We start from the raw sequence: 22022 nt of genomic DNA, 5'->3' as shown, positions 1-22022 counted from the left end.
TTAGAACTCTGGATAAATAAGCCAATCCAAACGCTCGGACTACAGCATCTTGGCACACCAGCTCTGTGGGAAAGGGTCTATAGTCAGCTTCTCCCTCCCTCTCTTTAATTGTGGCAGTGAGCATTTCTCAGTACTGACCCTAAGTAACCTACACCCCACAATCCAGTGGGATCCTTTGGTTCGGCCAACAAAGATGGACCCAAACAAGCTGACGACTTGAAACCTGTTGAGGTCTCAGGATAAATACACGCCACAGGCACGCCAACTCAAGGCTCTGAAACCAAGTCAAGTAGCACAGAAAGAAAGGGAATTAAGTTAAAAAATTAAATTTATAAATATTTTTCCACTGTACAAAGTTTTCACAGCCCTGCCCACCCTGCTATTATTCACATTTTTTGTGTTTTAAAATCCCAACCATATTTATTTATTTTTTAAAATCATAAAATATATTTTTTTCTTTGTTCATATTTAAAAATATTTACAGGGGGAGGGGGAAGAAGCGGGCCCGGGTGGCCGGGCCGAGGTCAGGAGGAGTCCGTGCAGGGTGAGGGTGGGGGTGGGAAGAGATGGAAGTAACTGCGCTCCGTGGCTGGTGACGGCGGGCAGCTGTCTTCCGCTGACAGGTACTGGCTGTGGGGCGTGGGTGGGGGTGGGTAGGGGTCCGAGTCTGAGTTCAGATCCATGTAGTATTTGCTGGCCTTCCACCGGCTGGTGGTGCAGTCGCTGTCACATACGTCCGTGCTGCACGGCGTCGTGGGGGGCGCGATCCCTCTGATGATGTATGGTCTGGAAGGAAAGAGGGAAAACAAAGATGTTGGTGCCAGGAGGCCAACGTCCACTTGTCTGGGAGATGAGGCAACTCCCAGCTGGGCTGCCCCCAGCTAGCTCAAGGCACGATATCTGTACGAGCCTCATTTGTAAAATGGGGATATTCCTACTTAGAGCTACTTAACTCACGAGATTTCCACGAGTGCTTTATGGAACTTACAGCACTATAGAAACGTGGGTGACCAGAGTTCAAAGCCTGCATTTGGCAATTATGATCCACATGAGTGACCAAATCATTTCGCCTCCTTTGTACGATGAGGGCATGAGACAAGATGGTCCCCTGCAGCTCTTGGACCACCATCCCTACTATTAAGCAGTAGCCAATTAGTACTACTATTAATAAGGCGCAGGGCTTCCTGGGGAGGCAGGTCCCTTCTCTGTACCCCATTCCTCAGCGCCTGGGGTCTTGTCCAGTTCTTTCCAGTGCTCCCTGAGGCTAGAGTCCAGCCCACAAGCCCCTGGTCTCCTGGCTGGATTCCCAAACTTGGTGGCTGCTATCTGCTAAGGCTGTTTCCAGGATCGACCACAAGGGGGCACAAGACCTCTGTACTGGACAACTCCCTGGTTGGGAAATCCTGGGGATTCTAGCAGCCGGCTGGCAGCCCTACCAAGCTCCCCTGCCGGCCTGGCTGCTGCTTCACCAGCCCTTTGGACCAGGCTTGGACGAACGCACTTGTGTCTGCCTGGGACTGGGTTCGTGGTAAGGGAACAGAAAGCCACGCCCACCCCCTCCAACGCACAGTAAATGCTGCATGGTCATTGACTTCATGCTACGGAATAAGTTATGAGGAAGGAGAAGCGACTGATGCAGAGCCTGCAGGCAGAGGACTTGGCTTTCCATCCCACCCCGATGCTTGCCCACTGTGTCTGCATGGGATCCCGAGCAAGCCACACAAAACTCCCTGGGCCTTGGCTTCTTCATCTGTAAAAGGGAGACTAAACGTCAGACCCAAATCTGTGATCCTATTAAATCGACAATCTGACTTGAGGATTTGTGCATAAACTAGGAACCAGGAAGCTGGTTTCAGGCCAGTGGCCATCATTCACCGACTGAGTGACCCTGAGCAAATCAATGGTCTCGTTTTCCTCCCACGTGCCACGGGGGACCCCTACTCTGTCGCCTGGCAGGTGCAGGTGCCGCAGCTCCACAAACCATGTACCTGTATGATCTTGTGGTTGAAGGAATGTTTGAGGAGTAGAACATCTCCGTGTTGTACAAAGAGCGGTCAGTTGCGGGAGAAGGAGGAGGGTTCAGGATCTGGGGAGAGAAAGGACAAGAGGCTCATCATGTCACTCACTGCTGCCCTCCACGCCCACAGTTGGGCAGCACTGTCTCTTGCCTTATGTCACCAAGATTCCAGGAGGGCTGCAGAGAAGGCTTAACCTGGGAGCCACACATGGACTGCCAGCCGTGTGCTATTCCTAGAGAGAGTCTTCGTCATTAAGAAGCATCAGTGGGAAAAGCCCTCTACAGAAGTGATCGCAACCCACAACCCAACCATAATTTACGATTAGAGATTTAGAGTTCATTTAGTCAAGGGGGTCTTAATCCCTTGGAGAGAGGGGGATCTATGGATAGATTTCAGGGGATCCATGAACTTCAATGGAAAAAATTATGTCTTTATTTTCACTGACCTTTCCTGAAATTTAGCATTTCCTTCGATTATGGTGTTTTTTTTTTAACCCTAGAGCATCATTTGAAGAAGGCATCCAGAGGATTCACTAGTCTGCCCAAGACGCACAACCAATACCTTCATTTTAGAGATGAAGAAACTAAAGCTCAGAAAGGTAAATGACTTGGTTAAGGCCACACAGGTAGCAGGTGGCAGAACTGAGATTTGAGCCTAGGACCTTAGACTCCAAGTCCAATTGAGTGTCTTAAGGAGTTGTCTGAGGCTCCAAGGGGTCATGAGAGCTGCTGGACCCAGAGCTAGTACTCTGGCTGGATGCCTGGCACTGATACTTCCTACCTAGATACGCTTGGGTCACTCACTAACCTCTCCGGGCCTCAGTTTCTATATCTGTAAAAGATGACTTCTAGGGTCTCTTCCTGTTCTAAACTGAATTTTGATTGAGCTAATTGATCAATCACTATGCATTTATTCTATGCATCAAACACAGCATGTACTAAGCACTAGGGATACAAAGACCAAACAAAATGACCCCTGCCCTCAAGGAACTTCCATTCTTCTGAAGAAACAACATGCACATTTACAGAAGTTGTTGTGAATAGACACAAAGTAAATACTTAAGTTGTTGTTGTCCTTTGTCCTTTCTTAAAGAGCACCATGACATCAGGGAGGTGATGCCATGACATGAAAGTGAGTTGGATCTAAGTGAGGGAGGGCTGTGCAAAGTCACTAGCCTCACTCTCTCCTCCAGAGCCATCTGGGTCCAGTGGCCAGAGAGAGGCCCTCAAACGCTTAAGTCATCAGGAAGCTAGGTGGTGCAGTGGACAGAATGCTCATCTTCATGAGTTCAAATCTAGGCTCATACACTTCCTAACTGTATAATCCTAGACAAGTCACTTAACCCTGTTTGCCTCAGTTTCCTCACCTATAAAATGAGCTGGAGAAGGAAATGGAAAACCACTCCATTATCTCTGCCAAGAAAACCCCAAATTGGGTCAATGAGAGTCAGATACAACTGAGAAATGACTAATACTTCCATTGGTTTGGGAAGGAAGAGTGCTCTAGGGGTTGGGGGTGGGGTGGGGAGGTGGGCAGGGATGGTCCATAGCTTCATTCAGAAGAGAGTGCTTGAGCTGTGAGCTTTGAGGAAAACCGGGGATTCCAAAAGGGATTCCAGGCATGGGGGACAGCCTGTACAAAAGCATGGAGATGAGAGATAGTGTTTTATATGTGATATAAGCCCAAGAAGGCCAGTCTGGCTGAAATGTCAAGTGGATAGGCGGGGACAATGTGGAATGAGCCTGGAAAGGCAAGTTAGAGGGAGGTTGTGAAATGTCAGAGTCAGGATTTGAATCTGCAGCTTCCTCGATCCAAGGTCAGCACTCTATCTTCTATACCCCTTGGACTTTCAATTCTGTGGCTGGGTTGAAAGAAACAGAATGTGACCCAACCAACTTTCCCTCATAATTTGTCAAAAAAGTTGAGGCCATTTGCTGTGAGCGCCTCCTTCTCTCCTCAACTCACATCACTCAGATGCAGTCTGCCATCATCTCCTCCTTCACCCCCTCTCCGATGAAGAGGTGGCCCACTTCCTTACCAAGGCCAACCCTCTATCTGCATGAGCTATCCTACTCTGTCTGGCCTCCTCCAACAGATGGCCCTCTTTGGCATCTCACTCTCTCACTTACCCTCATCCCCTCCCTGTCTAGAGGCTCCTTCCCTGCTGCCTACAAAGGAGACTGAGAAGCAGCATTCAGAGAGGGAGGAGGAGAACCAAGAGAGAGAGATAGAAGTGTCCCAAAAACCTAGAGAGAAGAGAGCATCGCGGAGGAGACAGTGGTTACCAGTGTCAAAGGGAGCACAGAGGTCAAGGAGAATAAGCATTGAGAAAAGGCCACTGGATTTGGCAATGACCATGTCTCCCCCATCCTCAAAAAACCCTCACCTGGTCCATCCATGCCCACTAGCTCTCATCCCATGTGTCTCCTCCCTTTTGTGGTTATACGACCTGAGATTGTCCAGGAAAGCTTGTTCTTCCTCTCTTCTCATTGTCCTCTTAACTCTTAACAATCTGCCTTCTGTCCTCGTCATTCAAACGAAACTATTTTCTCTAAAGTTATCCAATGGGCTCTTCTCAATCCTCATCCTTCTTGACCTCTATGCTCCCTTTGACCCGCGGATGCCCCTCTCCTCCTCAATCTTCTCTTCTTTCTAGGTCTTCTTGTTACTGCTCTCTCCTGGTTCTCCTCCTGCCTATCTGACCCCTCCTTCTCAGTGTCCTTTGGTGGTTCTTCTTCCTGGTTACTCCCACTAACGGTGAATGTCTTCCAGGGCTTTTTTCTGAGCCTTCTTCTTTTCTCCTTCTATATTCTTTCACTCGGGGATCTCATCAGTTTCCATGTCACACATACTCCTCCCATTCAATCAACTTTACCAGCTCCCCTAACATCCAGGATTAAATAGAAAATTCTCTGTTTGGCATTCAAAGCCTTCAAAATCTGCTCCCTCAAAAATCGGAACACTACTGCACTGTTGGTGGAGTTGTGAACTGATCCAGCCATTCCGGAGAACAATTTGGAATTATGCCCAAAGGGCTATAAAACTGTGCATACCCTTTGATCCAGCAATACCACTTCTAGGTCTGTATCCCAAAGAGATCATAAAAAAGGTAAAAGAACCCACATGTACAAAAATATTAACAGCAGCTCTTTTTTGTGGTGGCAAAGTATTAGAAATTGAGGGGATGCCCATCCATTGGGGAATGGTTAAACAAGTTGTAGTATGTGATGTAATGGAATACTACTGTGCTTTAAGAAAGGATGAGCAAGCAGATTTCAGAAAAACCTGGAAAGACTTAAATGAACTGATGCTGAGTGAAGTAAGCGGAACCAGGAGAACATTGTACACAGTAACAGCAACGTTGTAACAATGATCAATTGTGAATGACTTAGCTCTTCTCAGCAATACAGTGATCCAAGACAGTTCCAAGACTCATGATGGAAAATGCCGTCCACATCCAGAGAAAGAACCATGGAGTCTGAGTGCAGATCGAAGCAGACTGTTTTCTCTTTTTTTTCCTTTCTCATGGTTTTTCCCTTTTGTTCTGATTCTTCTTTCACAACACGACTAATGTGGAAATATGTTTAACATGATTGTACATGCATAACCTATATCAGATTGCATGTCGACTTGGAGAGAGGGAGAAAAATTTGGAGCCAAAATATTATTTTGTATATTTGGAAAAAACAAAATACTATTAAGTGGGGAAAAAAACCAATTCCTGCCCCCTCACCTTTCCCATCTTCTTATCCCTCCCCCCCATGTGCTCTTCATTCATGGGGTACTGAGCCCCTGGCCATTCCTTGCACAGGACCCTCCCCCTCTCTACGGCTGCCATTTCATGGTCGTCTTCCTGTGCCTGGAAGCATTGCCCTTCTCATCTCTGTCTCCCGGCTTCCCTCGCTTGCTTCAAGCCTCAGCTATACTTCCACTTGTGGGAGACACCTTTCCTGCCTTCCTGCCTTCATGTCTGCCTTCTGTTGATTCCCTCCAACTTATCCCAGATGTAACTTGTTTGTACCTAGTTGCTTGCATGTTGTCTCCCCAACCTGACCAAGAGCCCCTTGGGAGCAGAGACTGGCTTTTGCCTTTGTTTGTATCACCAAAGCTTAGTGCAGGGCTTGGAACACAGTAGGCGCTTAATGAATCCTTACTGACTGACCAACATCTTCATCAGCTCTTCCCACGGAAGACGTAACAATAACCCAAACGTCACCCACATTCCTGCAGTACAACTTAACAGACGTGATTTCATTTAATCAGATGGCAGACCAGCTGTTGGTTTCAAAGTCAGTCTGCAAATGTGGCCTCCTACAATGCTCTGCATATAGTAGGCATTTAATAAATGCTTGTAGATTGAAAGGCAGCATCGTCTCATTGGTGCCTCGTGTCTCGGATGAGGTCTGGGCTTTTGCTGCTCATCAGAATGAATGCTTTCGGTCAATAAATCAACAGATCATGAAAAAACAGACCTCATAACACTGTCTTATCCAAATTTTTCACACTGATGAAGGTTGGTTCTCCAAATCTGATTTTGGATTGTCAGAGGTGGACAGGATGACAAGAATGACGGAAAACCACAGCTTATTAAAAATCCTAAATCCAGCCGGTTTCCAACCAAGAGTTTGGGCCCATCCTCCATAGTCCCCGTTGGCCCAGTGAAGTTGATGTGAATTCCAACAGGCTGATTCTCCCTCATGGGAGGAAGGCCTCAGGCCCAGAGAGGGTGAACTCAGGGAACTTTTCTGGGTCCAGAATCCTGGGTGTCCACTGGAATCTAGAAGTCTGTAGTAGAGATGAAAAGGCCAGGACTAGAGAGTGGGGGACTTGGGTGGAAGAAAGTCCAAGACAGAACAAGGCTGTCCCCAGTCAGTCCTGGCATTTCCTTTTAGCCATGGCCTGGGATCTGGCAGGCATACTCAAGATCTCTGTCAACATCTGCTTCCATCAGATCAGCAAGGGCTCTTTAGATCCCATTTGTTCCCTCCTGCAGCACTGTACGCTGGGCTTGGCAGACCTGCCATAACTGACTGGGCGACCTTGGCAAAGCCAGGCTTGTTCCCTGAGCACCATAATTGCCAGTGCAGGCTCTGGCTTCAAATGATCCATTTAAAGACTGTATATAGCATTCCACCCCACCTCAATCCCCTCCCCACCTTCAGCAAAGGAGAATCTTCTGGAGGGCAGGGATTGAGTCATTTCTTTGTCATTCTATCCTTAGCACCAAGAACCATTCTCTGCACCTGATGCAGATTTAATGAACGCTTGTGAATCAAACTGAATATCAGAAGTTGGATCATTTAACAACATGAGGGTTAGATAAAAGAGTCAGAAGATTGGGGTTCATGTCCTGGCTTTGAGAAAACATAGGGAAGGAAGAAAAGAAGGAAGGAGAAGGAAAATATAGAGGAACATAAAGAAAGAAGGAAAAGAGAGGAAAGAGAGGAAAGGGAAGGAAGGAAGGAAGGAAGGAAGGAAGGAAGGAAGGAGAGGAAGGAAAGAAGGAAGGAGAGGAAGGAAGGAAGGAAGGAAGGAAGGAAGGAAGGAAGGAAGGAAGGAGAGGAAGGAAGGAAGGAAGGAAGGTAGGAAGGAAGGAAGGAAGAAAGAAAGAAAGAAAAGGAAGAAAGAAAAGAAAGAGGAGCTCCAGGGGAAAAGCTTGGCTCTGACACATGAATGACTCTGCCTTGGGTTTCTCTGTGTGGTCTCCCCTTCTGGGAAGGGGAGACAGGGAGGCCATGAGAAGAGGCCACTGGCCCAACTCTGCTGCTGCTCCCCTTCTCCTCCCCTCCCCCTCCCTCTCCTCCCCTCCCCTCCTCCCCTCTTCCCTCTCCCTCTTCCCCACCCCCTTCCCTCCCCCCCTTCCTCTCCTTTCTGCCCCACCTGCTCCCACTCACCTGTGGGTATAAAGTGGCTTTAGTGCTGGATGAGCTGCTGGACGAGGCCCCGGTGACATGGTTCCTATCATAGAGGGGCAGGCCGCTGCTGCCCCCCATGAGGCTCATGGAACTGATCATGGACTTGCCACAGGAAATACCTGTAGAAGGACAAGGGAGGGAAGGTGAGCTGGGGAGCTCCTGAGTCCTAGAACACAGACACCCTGGGTGACCTGCACTTCCTGGCTGCCAGAGGGGGAGAGGACAAGGGTCTGCATTACCAAGGAGACCTTGAAAAGCTCCGAATCTCTGAGCTGGATGAGATGTCAAAGGTCATCAAGACCAGCCCATCCTGCCCAATAATCATCTTGACAGCAAGGTCATCCAGCCTTGGCATGAAGACCTCTAGTGGACGGGGGGAGGAGGGGTACCTGGGAACTTCTGAGGCCACTGGCCCACTCCCCATTTGGACAACTCTACTTGCTTCTGCTTTCTTCCTGAGACTAAGCCTACATTTCTCTCTCTGCAATTTCCACCCATTCCACCTAATTCTTTTTTCTGAGGCCAAACCCTCCCTCTTCAACGTGACAGCCCATTGGAAACCTGAAGACAGCTAATGCCAGGCTAACATTCCCAGTTCCCTCAATTGATTCTTGTACGTAATGAACTCAAGGCCTTTCACACCATCCTATCCCCTCTCCTCTGGACACTTTCCAGCTGACCACTATTCCTAAAAGATGTCACTCAGAAGACAAGACTCCAGGTCTGGTCACCAGCCCCCACCCCAACCACAGGAATGTTGTAGGGAATCACTGTGCCGGGGCAGATGGGACAGATGGCATTCATCTTGCTGCCATCTTTCTTAAACAAAATGGCGTTACTATCCCCCACCACCATCCAAAGACCATGGAAAGTTGGGTTGGTCTCAATAACGACATTATAGATTTCAGGTATAAAGAGCATCTTATGTACGTCTTTTCATTTGACCTCATTCCTACCTGTGAAGGTGCCATGCTGAGAACTGCCAGGGGCTATGAAATTGAGGGGGACGTGAGGAGTGCCACTGACATACTCATGGGGGAATGGCCCACTGGCCCCCGTGTATCTCTGGCAGACCACACGCTGGCAGACAAAATACATCCCTCCCATCACGAAGAGGGAGAGGATGATCCCGATGACGGGGCCGATGGCATTACTGTGGGAGGGTGGGTCATCCGAAGGCGGCTTTGTGATTTCTGCCAAGAGAAAGTGAGGAACAGTCCATGGGACTTCAAAAGCAACAGCATCATCTTGGGTATGGAAAGATGGAATATCACTGCCCCCGTCATGGGAAGTCTGGAGTCTGGGGCATTTGGGCCACTTTCTTTATTTCAATGAATCGATCCCTAGAGAGGCCTATAGTGGCATAGCTAGAGAGGGGACCTTGGAGCCAGGAAGACTTGCATTCTGATCTTCTCCTAGGCAGGTCATACCCCTGATACCCCTGGGCAGATCATCTACTGGGCAAAGCCTCCTGGACAGCTCTCTAAGACTGTCAAATTGCCAAGCAGGTACCCATCTGACTGGCAGGATCCAGACCACGAAATCATAGGCTCAGATCCAATCTAATCAGTCAATCACAGAATCTGAGAATTGGAAGGGGTCCTCAGTCCAATTCACACCCAGAAGGAATCCCCATTATAATACACCTGAAAAACAGTATTCCCACTAAATACTTGGGACAACTGACCTACGGGCATTAATTAAGCACACCCCTGCATGAGCCAAGCACAGTGCTCTAAGTGCTGGATGGAGAAGCAGACCAAAGAGAGACAGGCCTCATCCTTGGGTATCTGACCATCATTGCATCATCCATTTCATAAAGAAAATCCAGAGACTCCACTCCTGAGCATCCTCTCCAAAAGACCCAGAGTTCCTACTGGTAATACTCTAGCTTTTGGGGCTGGCTGCAGGCAGGAGCAAGGGAGGCAGCTGGGACCCACGGGTTTCCCTGAATGCCTCAGCCTAGAGCTGGGGAACGCTGGGTATTGACCAGCTTCAGGAACCAGAGAAGACACAGGTTTGGGGGGAGGATCCCTCTTAGACCTGGCTAGGGCCTCCCATTCTGGCAATGAGGGGCTTTACTTATCGGAGAAACAGAGGGATGTGTCAGCAGAGACATTTCAGAGCTGTCACTTCAACCCTGTTATTTACAGACAACGGCACCAGTCACCTATCTGGTCTTCCTGCCCCCAGTTTCTTTCTTTCACACCCACCCCCACATCCCAGGAAAAAGTTATCACCAGGGAGATTGCTCCACCTCTGGTACTCACATCAGAGGGCTGAAAGGTGGAACCAAAAATACTTCCCAAAGACTCCCTGTCCGGAAGTCTCAGAAGCCCAGCCAGCTCCTCACTTCCCACCAACTGCTCTGCTCAGTTTCATCTCCACTATCATGGTCCTGCCCTAGGCACCATCCCTGGCTTCTAATTTGCATCTTCCTTTTGTGTATTGTCTTCTCCCTCTAGACTGTAAGCTCCTTGAGGGCAGGAACTGTCTTTTTTCACATTTGTACTCTCAGGGCTTAGCATAGTGCCTCGCACATAGTAGGCACTTAAAAATGTGTATTGAATTGGATTGTAAGGGCATTGGCCAAGGGCACACAGGTAGCCAGTGTCAGAACCAGTCTTGACTCCAGGTTGCCCCCTGGCCCTCCCATCCCCCTGAGGCCTGCTCACCACACAAGAGCTCATCAGAACCGTCCATGCAGTCTGGGAAGGAGTCACACTGCTGCTTGATGAGGATGCACTGGCCACTGGCACAACGGAACTGGTTGGGCAGGCAGATGGCTGGGTGGGAAGAAAAGCCAAGATGAGTAAGTCAGCCTCTGCCTCACATCTGCCACACCCCCCATCCAGGAGTGGAGCCTCTGTCCTGAACATCCCCGGGTCTTGAAATGCTCAAGGAGCTACAGACTTTCACTGGGTCATTCAACAGACATTATTAAACCCTGAGGGTGTTCGGAGAGTCCTGTGCTCCGTGTACGGGAAGTCTGCAGAGGGCATAGGCCCTGTCCTCATGGCGCTTACAGTCCATCTGGGGACAGGGGTAATGGAAAGGGTGATCTCTGCCAAACCCAACAGCCTTTTCTCCTCCTCCTCCTCCTCCTCCTCCTCCTCCTTTTTTAACTGCTCTACAGCCGTTGACACTGCTGATCACTCACTCCTCTCTCTCCGGGTTCTCCTCCTACCCATCTGCTCACTCCTTTTGTGCATCTTCATCCAAGTTACACCCACTAATCTGTGAGTGTCCCACAGGCAAGGGCTAGGTGAAGGCGGGTGCCAAAGGACGGCCCTGAAAAGGGGAGCCCTCACACCAGAGGGGCTCCTGGAACACCCCTTTGCCCCTTTTGAAAAGGCTAAATGACCCATTTGGCCATGAATTCCTTAATCATATAGCCTCGGACCAATAGTGAGACTTCTGGGCCAAGTCGACTAGGCTGAACATCAAGGAGGAAAATCTCAATTACTTTCCCTATGAAAGGGAATGGGGATGGAGGAGGAGAAGGTGAGTTCAGTGGCTTCCTCCCTGGCTGTCTCTTTTCCAGATACTGAAGCTGTATAAGCCAGAGCTTGGATGGCAAGAGCCCCAGCCTCCCAGCTGGCTGAGTCTGAGGTCAGACACTCTCCAGCAGACATCCTAGGCCAGGCAGGAGTGCAAAGACTGGCCAAGCAACCCCTGCACTGCATGGAGCCCACGAGTAAAAGAGGCCCTTTCACCAACATGAGACTATCTTGTTCATAGTTTTGTTTTTTTTTTAAAGGGGGCAGGATGGAGCATGAGGCCCCTTTCAGAAACTATAGCTTCTTGACCCAATTTTTAAATTATAGAGACAGATGCCCTTCCCTCTTGTCATGGAGAGAAATACCAAAGGGGCTGGGAAAAGGCTCCCTGTCCATCCATGCCTATGGCCAGCTGGGACAAAAGGGAGAGATGAGATGGGAGTGGAGAGGATGTTGGGGAGGCAGCTGGAGGTGAGGGGGGAGGGTGGAAGGCTTTGCCAGTGTAGATGGAGGGAAGGCCTCTGGTGCCCAGGTGTTGGTGACAAAGAAGGGGAGAGCAGGGAGGGCTCAGAGCAACTTGGGGGCGTCACCTCTGGCCAATCTAGGACACTGCTTCCCTGCCAAGAGATTCCTCTTCTTCCCACTGGGGGAAGTCCCTCCTCAGGCCTGAGCCTCAGTTCCTCCTCAGCCAGAGGGGGTGGCACCAGGGTCGCTGTGAGCTACAGTGATGTCCTGCCTTCTCCAGAGCCCTCTGGAATGGCTCAAAGGTGGCAGATTCAGGGTTAAGAGAAACCTCAGGGTTCCTGAGCACAATGAAACTGAGGCTCAGAGCGTCATACCCCTCGCTCAGCCTCACCTCCTTCAGATAAATAAGTGGTAGCTGTCCCATCCCTTGGCTGCAGGAGATGGAGAGGAAGTGTTCGGCAGCCAGGAGCAGAGGAGAAAAAGCTTTGAAGCCAGTCACACCCTTTCCTCCTTGAGGCGTCAGGATCTTTGGGCTTGTTTTCATATGCTGGGGACCAGGGAGGAGGGAGGCAGGGCTGGCTATGTTTGGAAAAATCTCACCAGAGAAGTGAGTGATAAATGTTGGGGGCTTTGAACAGGAGTGACAATACTTAGACGCTATCTTGTTCCTTGGCAGGGGCGGTGGGGACGGGGGGGGGGGGGAGGTACTCCTCCCACCAACGTGGATTGTAAGCCATTCCCAACTTAGATTTTTTTTTCTTTTTGATGGGACCTGAGTCTTCCTCAGTGTTGGTCTCTGGGGAGGAAACTGTGTCTGCCAATGGAGATGGGCTCCTGCTGTGCAAACTTAGAAACCCCATTTTCCTGCAGCACTGAGTATCTTGCCCAGGGTCACAAGAGGACTTGAACCCCAGGCTTCTGGACTCAGCAACCAGCTCTTTCCCATGCCCCCACATGCTCCCTCTCAAGCAGACATTGTCAGCAAGCACTGTGGCTGGAAGAAAGTCACCAACTGGTGGCCAATACCTGTTGTGTCAAGCAAGAAGTGGGCACCTAGGCTCATCTCTGACCCTCCTGCTGCACCTGCTGGCAATGCTGTTGCTCTTCTCCAAGAATTTAAAATATATAACCAAAGCTTTCTCCAGTCATAGGTATTCATAGGCAACCCGACCATGCTCATGAACCTTCAATGGCTGCCTAGTGCCCACAGGATACAGAACGACCTCCTCAGTTCGGCATTGAAAGTCCTTCACGACCTGGCTGTGATTACCTTTGTATACTTCTATTTCACTTAAATTCCCCCTTCCACACACTCCACACTCCAGCCTAACTGGATATCTTGCAATTTCCTGAACTCAGGACTCCATCTCCCCCCTCTAAGCCTTTGGAGACTATCAGGCCGCCCCAAGTCTGATGTGCTCTCCTTCCTCAGAATTCTGTCAAGGCTCAGTGTAAGAGCCGTCCCTCCCTTCTTGAGGCCCCTAATCATCAGCCTCTTCTGTAGCAAGAACAGAAGTTTCCCGAAGGCAGGCATCCCTTCATTTTGGGATTCCCTGCCCCTATCACACACCTGGCATACAGTAGGTGCTCAGAAAAGACTTGTTGGATTGGGTTCTGAGGGACGGGGTGGGAGATGTCCTGAGGCTCCCTGGGGCCCCAAGACATCCTCGTACCATCACAGTCGGCTTCGTCAGACTTGTCCTGGCAGTCGATCTCTCCATTGCACCGCCAGCGTAGGTCGATGCACTGGCCCTTCTCACACTGGAACTGGGAGGCCGAGCACACTGGGCAGTTCGCCTCATCACTGTGATCGTCACACTCCGGAAACCCGTCGCACCTCCACGCCATCGGGATGCAATCGATCTCCCCCGTGGCGCATGTGAACTGGTCTGGGGAACACGTTGGGGGCTCTAGAAAAAAGACCCCGAGGAGGAAGCCATGGGCAGGCGGTCACTGTGCCACGTGTGTCTCTCTTAAGTGCTGGGTGATAATTCTTACTGTGTACGTAAATATGTATATAAACATAAAATATATGTACATGTGTATGTTTGTGTGTGTATATATACATCTACATACACACACATATAAAAGAGTCTGGGCTTGGGATTTCATTAGTAAAAGGACCTCCTGGTGAGGAGACTCCATCAATGCAGGGAGGCATCTTCTCTGCAATGTATTATCTTGCCTGGTGTTAAGTGACTTGCCCAGGGTCACACAGCTAGTACAGATCTAAACAGGATTTGAACTCAGGTCTTCCTGACTCCAAGTCCATGAGAGGACGGACTGAAGAGAATGGAGCTGTTTGATGGGAGAAGGAAAAGCTCCGGGCCGGGCCTGATGGCCGTTTCAATGTATTGGAAGCACCATCACATGGAAGAGAGATTAGCCTTGCGCTGCTCAGCCCCAGGGGGCAGAATGAGGAGCAGAGAGAGCCTGGAAGGAGAACTTTCCCAACCACCAGAACTGTTACAAGGCATTATGGGCTCCCTGGGGAGGTGGTGGGCCTTCCCTCACTTGGGGTTGCTGGCAGAGACTCCAGACCCGCATGCTGGGGCTGTGATGGGACAGCTTGTTCAGGGCTGGGTTAGACTATTCACACTGAGCCCAGCAGAGCTGCGTGCGTGTGCACATACACACACACACAAACAGACACACGGGAACCCCATTGGATGTTTCAGATGCTTGACTGAGACGGCCCGGGACCTACCTCCACACGTCAGGAGGTTCTGTAACAGCACCAGGTGAACGGGGCAGGAGCACCTCGGGGTCCCATCGCCTTTGGCGATGCAGATGTGTGAGCAGCCTCCATTGTCTCGGGAACACGGATGAGCGGCTGCAGAAAGCAAGCAGACCAAAATGTGCTCAGGGAGCGTCCTTCCTGCCCGGGGGCGCGTGGCCGGGGAGGGCCCAGCGGCCGAGGAGCCGCCCCGGCCCCTCCCAGGACAATATGGGTGTCTCTGGGGACCCCTCCACATTCTGCCTCCCCAATGAGGGGGTGGAATGGTGAGAATGCCAGACTTGAAGTCAGGAAGCCCAGAGCTTCAGACACTAGCTGTGTGACCCTGGGCAAGTCACCTGACTAACCCCTCTCTACCTCAGCTGCTGATCTGTAAAGTGCAGATAAGAATAGCACCTCCCTCCCAGGGCTGTCACGAAGACCAAATGAGGTAACAGGTAGAAGGCGCTTTGCAAACCTCACAGCGTCGCAGCAGCACTCGCTGTTCTTGGGTTTCACTGCTAAGTCTGAAGTCAGCTTTGTTAAAGGATGCTCAGGACCCTGTTTCTCTTATGAGATTGGCAGTATATAATTATTGGGCAGCTAGGGGGCGCCATGGTGCACACGGCGCTGGGCCTGGAGTCAGGAAGACAAATCTTCCCGAGTTCAAATCCAGCCTCAGACGCTTCCTAGCTGTGTGACCCTGGACGAGTCACTTCAGCCTGTTTCCCTCAGTTTTCTCATCTGTAAAATGAGCCGGAGAAGGAAACGGCGAACCCCTCCAGTATCTTTGCCAAGAACACCTCAAATGGGGTCCCCAAGATTCGGACGTAACTAAAAACTGGCCAAACAAGAAGTATGTTATTAAAGTTTTACATATGAGAGGACAGTAAAAGCAGTAACAGGGACAGCCCGAATCCCTAGAGCACCAGAAGGCTTAGTGAGCGCTCCATGTGCGTTACATCACCCCAGGCTCACAACAATTGCATGACGTGGCGACTGTCAACCCCAGAGGAGGAAGCTCCGGCCGACTGGGGAGAAGCTGCTTGCCCAGGGCTACACGGTCAGTAAGGGTCCGAGGCTGGATTCAAACTCGGGTCTTCCTGACGCCAGGCCCAGCGCTCTATCTCTTATGCCACCAGCTGCCTTTGGGAGTGAGCGGGAACCGAGTGATCATAGGACGGACATCACTAATGGACCTGAAGAGTCCTTGTGATACAGATGACAAAACTGAGGACCGAGAAAGGAACTCCTATTCCATTCCACTGGAGTCAGCAAACATTTATTAAGTGCCACCTCCACGCTAGACATGGTGCCAAGTTGGGGGTTACAGAGAAGAAACAATCCAGAAGCGGCTGTTCTATTAAGAGGAAGACCACACAAAGAGATACAAAGTAGCATCCCGAGGGAGGACGCTGTTACAACCAGGGGGCTTCCTGGAGGAGGTGGACCCAAAGCTGTGCCTTCAAGGAAGCCCAGGAGTCTAACAGGTGGAGCCAGTGCCTGGCGGGGACGGGCATCCGTCTGGGCAAAGGGAGAAGCCAGAGATGGAACGAGTGCTGCTGCTAGACAAATAGCTTGTCCAAGGCTATGTGGGCAGTATTATCCGAGGCCTCTGATTTCAAACTGTCCCCGCCCTTAAGAAGGGACAGAAGAGAGGCCTGGAGTCTCTGGCCGGCGGGGTCATCTTACCGTACTCCTCCACGTTGACCTCTTCCACCGCGTGGATCCCGGTGAGGTGAGAGATCCGCCCCTGGATCCGGGTCCGTTTGTAACCACTGGTCTTCTCTACCCGCTCAATCATCTGCTGCTGACGGTCAATCCAATATAGGTGGTTGCCCAGCACCGTCAGGCCCATGGGCTGCACGATGTTGGAGTCTTCCAGAGTCACCCGGTTTGCTCCTAAAAGAGGCAGGAGGTCACACAGTGAAGGCCTTCAGTGGGGACAGGCAGACCCAAGCCCTGGCTGGTGGTCTGTAGCTGGGCTTTGCCCAGGTCCTAAACAGTGGGTCTGAAAGGCAGACAGGGAAAGCCAATGCCATGTATGTTACAACTGGCATGGCCTAGGGGAGAAGCAGCTGAGGATGCCAACCCTTGGCCAATCAATCAATAATCCTTTTTAAGAACTTATTACAAGCTGGGTCCCCTTTTAAATGCTGGGTACACAAACACAAAAGTGAGACGGTGCTTGCTTGCCCTCAGCAGGTGTACATTCTACATTCTATAGGAATGATCACAACGTCAGGTGGAAAGACACAGGTTGTCCCTGGGTTGGCCTCAGCCCTGACCTCCTGCAGTGTGAGAGGCTCTTAGGTGCCCCTTCACCGCAGACACAACAATAATTATTATAACAATAGTGGGAGAAGCGTTTGCCAAAGGTGGGCCACAATCCCAGGTCTTCGTGGCTTCTGAGTTGGTTCTCTGCCCAGCACACCACGCCGCCTCTGATAATAATAATGATGGTGATGACAAGGACATAGCCCTGTGAGATGGGCACTATGGAGGGTCAGTGGGATTCAGTGCCCTATCTACAGTCACAGGGCTGGCGAGGATTTATCAGGCGGCTTGGGAAACCTGCCTCAATTTTCAGAGTAGCGGCCATGAGCTTCGAGCTCGAAGAGATTCTAAGATTTTTGGAAACAGCCCAAAAGAACAGAAGGGCCTCTTCTTCAGTGTCACCCAGGTAAGGTCCCTTCAGTCCTCAGGAAGCCCTAGAGTTGCTTAGAAATGTTCTGGAGTTTGGAGTTTGGGGTTTGGGTATATATAGCTGGCTACCCTTGTGGGCACTGACCCTGAACTTTGGGGGGTTCCCTCAACCACTGTTCTAAGCCTAAATTCTGCAGGTACATGTTTAACACCCCCAGGCTGGTCATCTGCCCCCAAGCTGACACCCTGTATAAGCCGAGATGCCCCTGCGCTGAAGAGGTGAGGTCCTTGATGGAAGACCATCTAGACAGTCATTGGCACTGGGAGAGACCAACCCAACCCAACAGGGCTCCTGTGGACCAATGCCCCGAGGAGCACCTACCTGACAAGTCACAGCTCTCAATGCGTTTTAGGTCAGCGTCCACCCAAAACAGCTTGCCTAGCTTATTGTCGACGACCAGGGCCACCGGCCGGATGAGGCCTGTGGTGAACAGCACTTCCCGCTCCGTGCCATCCAGGGCTGCCCGCTCGATCTTCGCCGCACGGTCCTGCATGTTGGTGAAGTACAGGTACCTGCCAAGGACAGGCACAGAGGCCATGAGGAAGGGCAGCCAAAATCCAATTTAATAGGACGAATTGTTAGAGAAAATGGGGTGGGGGTGGGGAGTTAGGGATGTCATGATCACACTTCCTGGGCAGGGAGCCCCACGCAGGTCTGCCAACACATCGAGGGGCCTAGGTTTCCCTCAGCCTGGGCACTTGTGCACTAATGCAGAGTGCAGCCCAGCTATGACTTAACGCCTTCGAGAGGGGACGTGACCTGTCCGAGGTCACAAGCCAGTGACTCAGTTTGGGGGCCGGAACAGTGAGGTAGCAGTAAGACAAGTTTCAGGGGTGGGTGGGGTTGGAACCTGTGTCCTCCTAATTCCAAACCTGCTACGCTAGCCCCTCTGGGCCACGGCCTCATCAACCACAGACACGGGACTAACAGTAAGGGCGGCTCAGAGCTAACTCAGCGGCTCATGCCTGGAGAGCGCCTCGCGGCTTACAGTGTGTCTCAAAGACATTATTTTATTTGACCTTCCCAACAATGCTGAGCAGAAAGTACTGCTGCCACATTACCATTAGCTGCAAGGGAAAACCGAGACTTGCTGGTGAGAAATGGTTTCCCCCAAGCGCAGGCACGTCCTAACATTAGCTGGCATTTCAGGGTGGTCCTGGGTGTCTTTACACACAGTAATTATGTCGTCTGAGCCTCACACACACCACCCTCCTGGGAAGGGTGGCATGACTCTCCCTCCTTTGTAGAAGAGAAAGCTGTGGGCTCCATGGCTGAGGAGTGTCTGAGGTGGGATTTGAACCCAGCACCCTCCATGACGCTAGGCCACCTTGAGACAAGCAAGGAAATGGAGGAGCCGGGCCCCAATCCCGGCGCGCTGAATCTCGAGCTCTGCCCCCTCTCCCCTCCCTGCCATCGTGGCCGCTGGTCCCTCACCCGCGCTCGGCATTCACCACGATGGCTCTGGGCTTGTCACGATCCCCACGCAGCACCACGCCAATGGCTTCCCCGCTCAGCCGATGCACGTTGATGGTGTTGGTGGCCTCGCAGGTCCAGTACAGTGTGTGGCTGTAAATGTCAATGCTGAGGTCATGCGGCTGCTTTTCCGAATTCTGGCCTTGGTTTGCTGAAGTCACGACAAAAGGCTGCGAGACAGAATCGGGAGAAAGCTCAGAGCATCAGTCATTTCAATGGCACATCCTCGGCTGCGGGCTCCTTCAGGGCAGGCAATGAGCTTTCTCTAAATTTTGTATTAATGCCCAGCCTGGTGATCTGTAGACGGGTAAGTGCCTGGCATACAGCAGACATTTAATAATTGCTTGTTGACTTATTTAGTTCAGGAAACAGTAAGCACCTAATAGATGGTAGGCGTTGAAGATGTAATCTCAACAGCGTCTCATCCCAGGTTGCTTACACTCTACTGGGGAGAGGATGCAGAATGGCCAGCCAATGGAGAGTGAATGTTGAGTCCAGAAGGACAAATTAGCCCGCTGACCCGGGTTCAAACCCTACCTATGATACTGACTAGTCTTGTGACCATTTAGCCTCTCCTAGACTCAGTTTCTCCCTCTGTAAAACATAGCACCCAGCTCACAGAGTTGTTAGGAGGACCAAGTGAGATAAAGTATAGAGAGAATGCTCGAATTTTCCTTCCCTCCCTCCTGATGTGCCCCCCACTCCCAGGTGCTCATCATATTGGCACTAGCCTTAATGTGGGCATCACATTGGCATGGCCCACTGCAGCTCTGGATTCCTGGGCTCACATTATCACCCTCTCAAGCCTGGATCACCACTCCCAGCCCCACGTGCAAATCTTAAAGCATCACATAAATGTGAGCTGCAACCATTACTGTCACCAGAATCCGGCCAGGAGGCCCTGGTCGCCAGCCCTTTCCTTCACTGTGGAACGAGTGGACTCCAACTAATCACAGAAAGCCCGCCGTACGCTCCACAGAGGACAGCCTGCTTCGTCCATTCTGCGTCATCTCAGGTTTCAGGGCAAGATGCCCCGAGCCTCCACGTGGGCTGGCAGCAGGCAGAGCCCCCCGTACATGTTTGAAGAACTGGGCTCCCTTACAATGTATTTTGAAGTGGGACCCTTTTCATTAGCATTGGGCCTATTCCATTTCCCAATGAGGGAACATCTTCAATCAATGCAGACCAGCACCTTCGCTAATGCATAAAGCGTTAACGCTGTTTGTGGGCACCATGACAAGATAAATGACTGGCCCAGGGTCACACAGCCAATATGGGTCAGAGCTGGTTTTCCAGATGTAGCCTGGTGCTGCTATGAGGCGGTGCTCATCTGCTGGGGGATAGCAGGGCCTACTATGGGCGATGTTTGCAATGGATTACTCTTGTGCTCAACGAAACGATGATGCAAATAGTTTCAGAGAAACCTAGGAAGACTTATATTAACTGATACAAAGTGAAGCGGGCAGAAGCAGGACAATAATTTCTGCACTAAGAGCAATACTCTAAAGCCCGACAACTTTGAAAGACTTTGGAACGCTGGTCTACTCGATGACCCACCAGAATGCCAAAGGACTCATGGTAAAGCACTCTGCTCATCGGTGTACACGTTGCCTTTCCCCAGTAGAAGCTCCTGACTGACAGATGATAGATGCAGGGGGCAAGCTGATACACATTTTTTTTGGACATTTGGGGGCAAAATAAGGGATCTGACTAGATCTTGGAGTAGGGATTTTATTTGACACAAAGACGAAGAATACACCTCCCTCCCCAGTAACTGTAAACTTGACCCTATGTCTAATTATCCTTCAACCACAGGAGAAAGACTTTGGCTCTAATGAAGCAGAACTGCTTACAGACTTCTGTAATTAGTCAGGATTTGGGGTGAAACTAGAAAGGTAATTCCCCAAATTGCTCAGATGGCACTGTCTCTTTTAAGCTGTGCACAGCCTGGATCCAGCCTGTCACAGCAGAATCGCCGACCTCCACAGGCCTGCAGGCAATTTACACCCAAGGCTTTCTCTGCAGGGGAGCGTCAGTCCAACAATTAGCACCTTCTGGCTTTCCAAAGCCCCAGAGCAAAGCTCTTCTCTGAGTCCCAAACTGCCATTCCTATCAATGGAGACCAAAGAACTTCACGTCCCACGCAATCACACGCTCCCTGAGCTCTACGCTCTCTGATGCAGAAGAGGCACGACCGCGGCCTGGAAAGCCCAAAGCCCTTGCCCATGATAGAGTCCAGATGAGAGTCAGCCAGAGAGGCTGGATCCACACAGTCACGGCAGGGGCAGAATGAGGGTTAGGGTTTGGCATGAGGTGAAGAGGTCTGACGGTAGGTGGGGACTGTTACCGCAAAGACTAGTGCTTATTAAGCATGGGTAACTAGCTTTAATCCTGCACTTAGTCACCCCCTGGTAACTAGTCTCAGGGCTGTGGTTAGTTACAGACTGCAGACAGAACACCCAAAGAGTTAGGATGATATTCTGACTTTTACAGATGCCACTAGGGGGCGCCAAAGGAAAGAGCACTGGACCTGGAGTCAGGCGCTCCTGAGTTTGAATCCAATCTCAGCTGCATGCTAGACAAGTCACTTAACTTCTATCTGCCTTGGTTTCCCCATCTGCAAAACGGGGATAATAATGGCACCTACTTCCCAGGGCTGTTGTAAGGATAGATAAGTATCTGTAATGCATTTTTCAAATCTTAAAGTGCTTTATAAATGCTAGCTAACAGCAGCCTTATCAGCATCTTCATCCTCCTCTTCATTACAGAGAAACCAGGGGAGGGCAGATATGTAAGTCCTCACTGAGGCCGCACACCCCGCCCCCTCCCATCCCCGGATCCAATAAGCAGACTTGCCTGGGTCCCGTCATCTTTGGCCCTTTTAATGTTCTGACGCCCGTCCACCCAGTAGATGAACTTGTCCAGCGGGTCGTAATCGATGGCTTTGACGTTGCGCAGGCCGTGCAGTGGGAGGACCACATCTGGGCTTTGCTGGTCATCGGGTATCATCCGGCTGATAGCACACTTCTGACTAAAGAGCAGGAAGGCGGTGGGTGCTGAGTGATGGTCAGAAAGGGGAAAACAAGAAGTCTGGTGAGAAAAGCCAGGCCGGCGGGCACTAGTCCTACCCTGGGGATACAGGCAAGGTGCCAGCTCACGTCAAGACGTTAAGACAGATGTGGACACCAAGAAGAAACCCCCGTGCCCTTAACATCAACCCCAGTGATG

General features: G+C 50.8%; 1 protein-coding gene across 1 annotated transcript in view; it reads right to left on the bottom strand.

Annotated features, from left to right (window-relative positions):
* Window positions 1–310: 310 nt before the first annotated feature.
* LRP5 (LDL receptor related protein 5) overlaps window positions 311–22022 on the bottom strand; it is a 145260-nt gene continuing 123548 nt past the window's right edge. The window contains exons 13-23 of the mRNA XM_036763316.1: window positions 21651–21850; window positions 18756–18964; window positions 17643–17833; window positions 16307–16516; window positions 14606–14731; window positions 13572–13808; window positions 10609–10719; window positions 8890–9126; window positions 7913–8052; window positions 1989–2086; window positions 311–786 (exon numbers count right to left, since the gene is read on the bottom strand). Of these exons, the coding sequence (XP_036619211.1) occupies window positions 525–786; window positions 1989–2086; window positions 7913–8052; window positions 8890–9126; window positions 10609–10719; window positions 13572–13808; window positions 14606–14731; window positions 16307–16516; window positions 17643–17833; window positions 18756–18964; window positions 21651–21850 (2021 nt within the window). The 3' untranslated portion in view covers window positions 311–524. The remainder of the gene's footprint in view (window positions 787–1988; window positions 2087–7912; window positions 8053–8889; window positions 9127–10608; window positions 10720–13571; window positions 13809–14605; window positions 14732–16306; window positions 16517–17642; window positions 17834–18755; window positions 18965–21650; window positions 21851–22022) is intronic.

The sequence above is a fragment of the Trichosurus vulpecula genome, chromosome 6 (assembly GCF_011100635.1).
Source record: "Trichosurus vulpecula isolate mTriVul1 chromosome 6, mTriVul1.pri, whole genome shotgun sequence".
NCBI classification, from domain to species: Eukaryota; Metazoa; Chordata; class Mammalia; order Diprotodontia; family Phalangeridae; genus Trichosurus; species Trichosurus vulpecula.
This window is presented reverse-complemented; position numbering and strand designations above follow the sequence as displayed.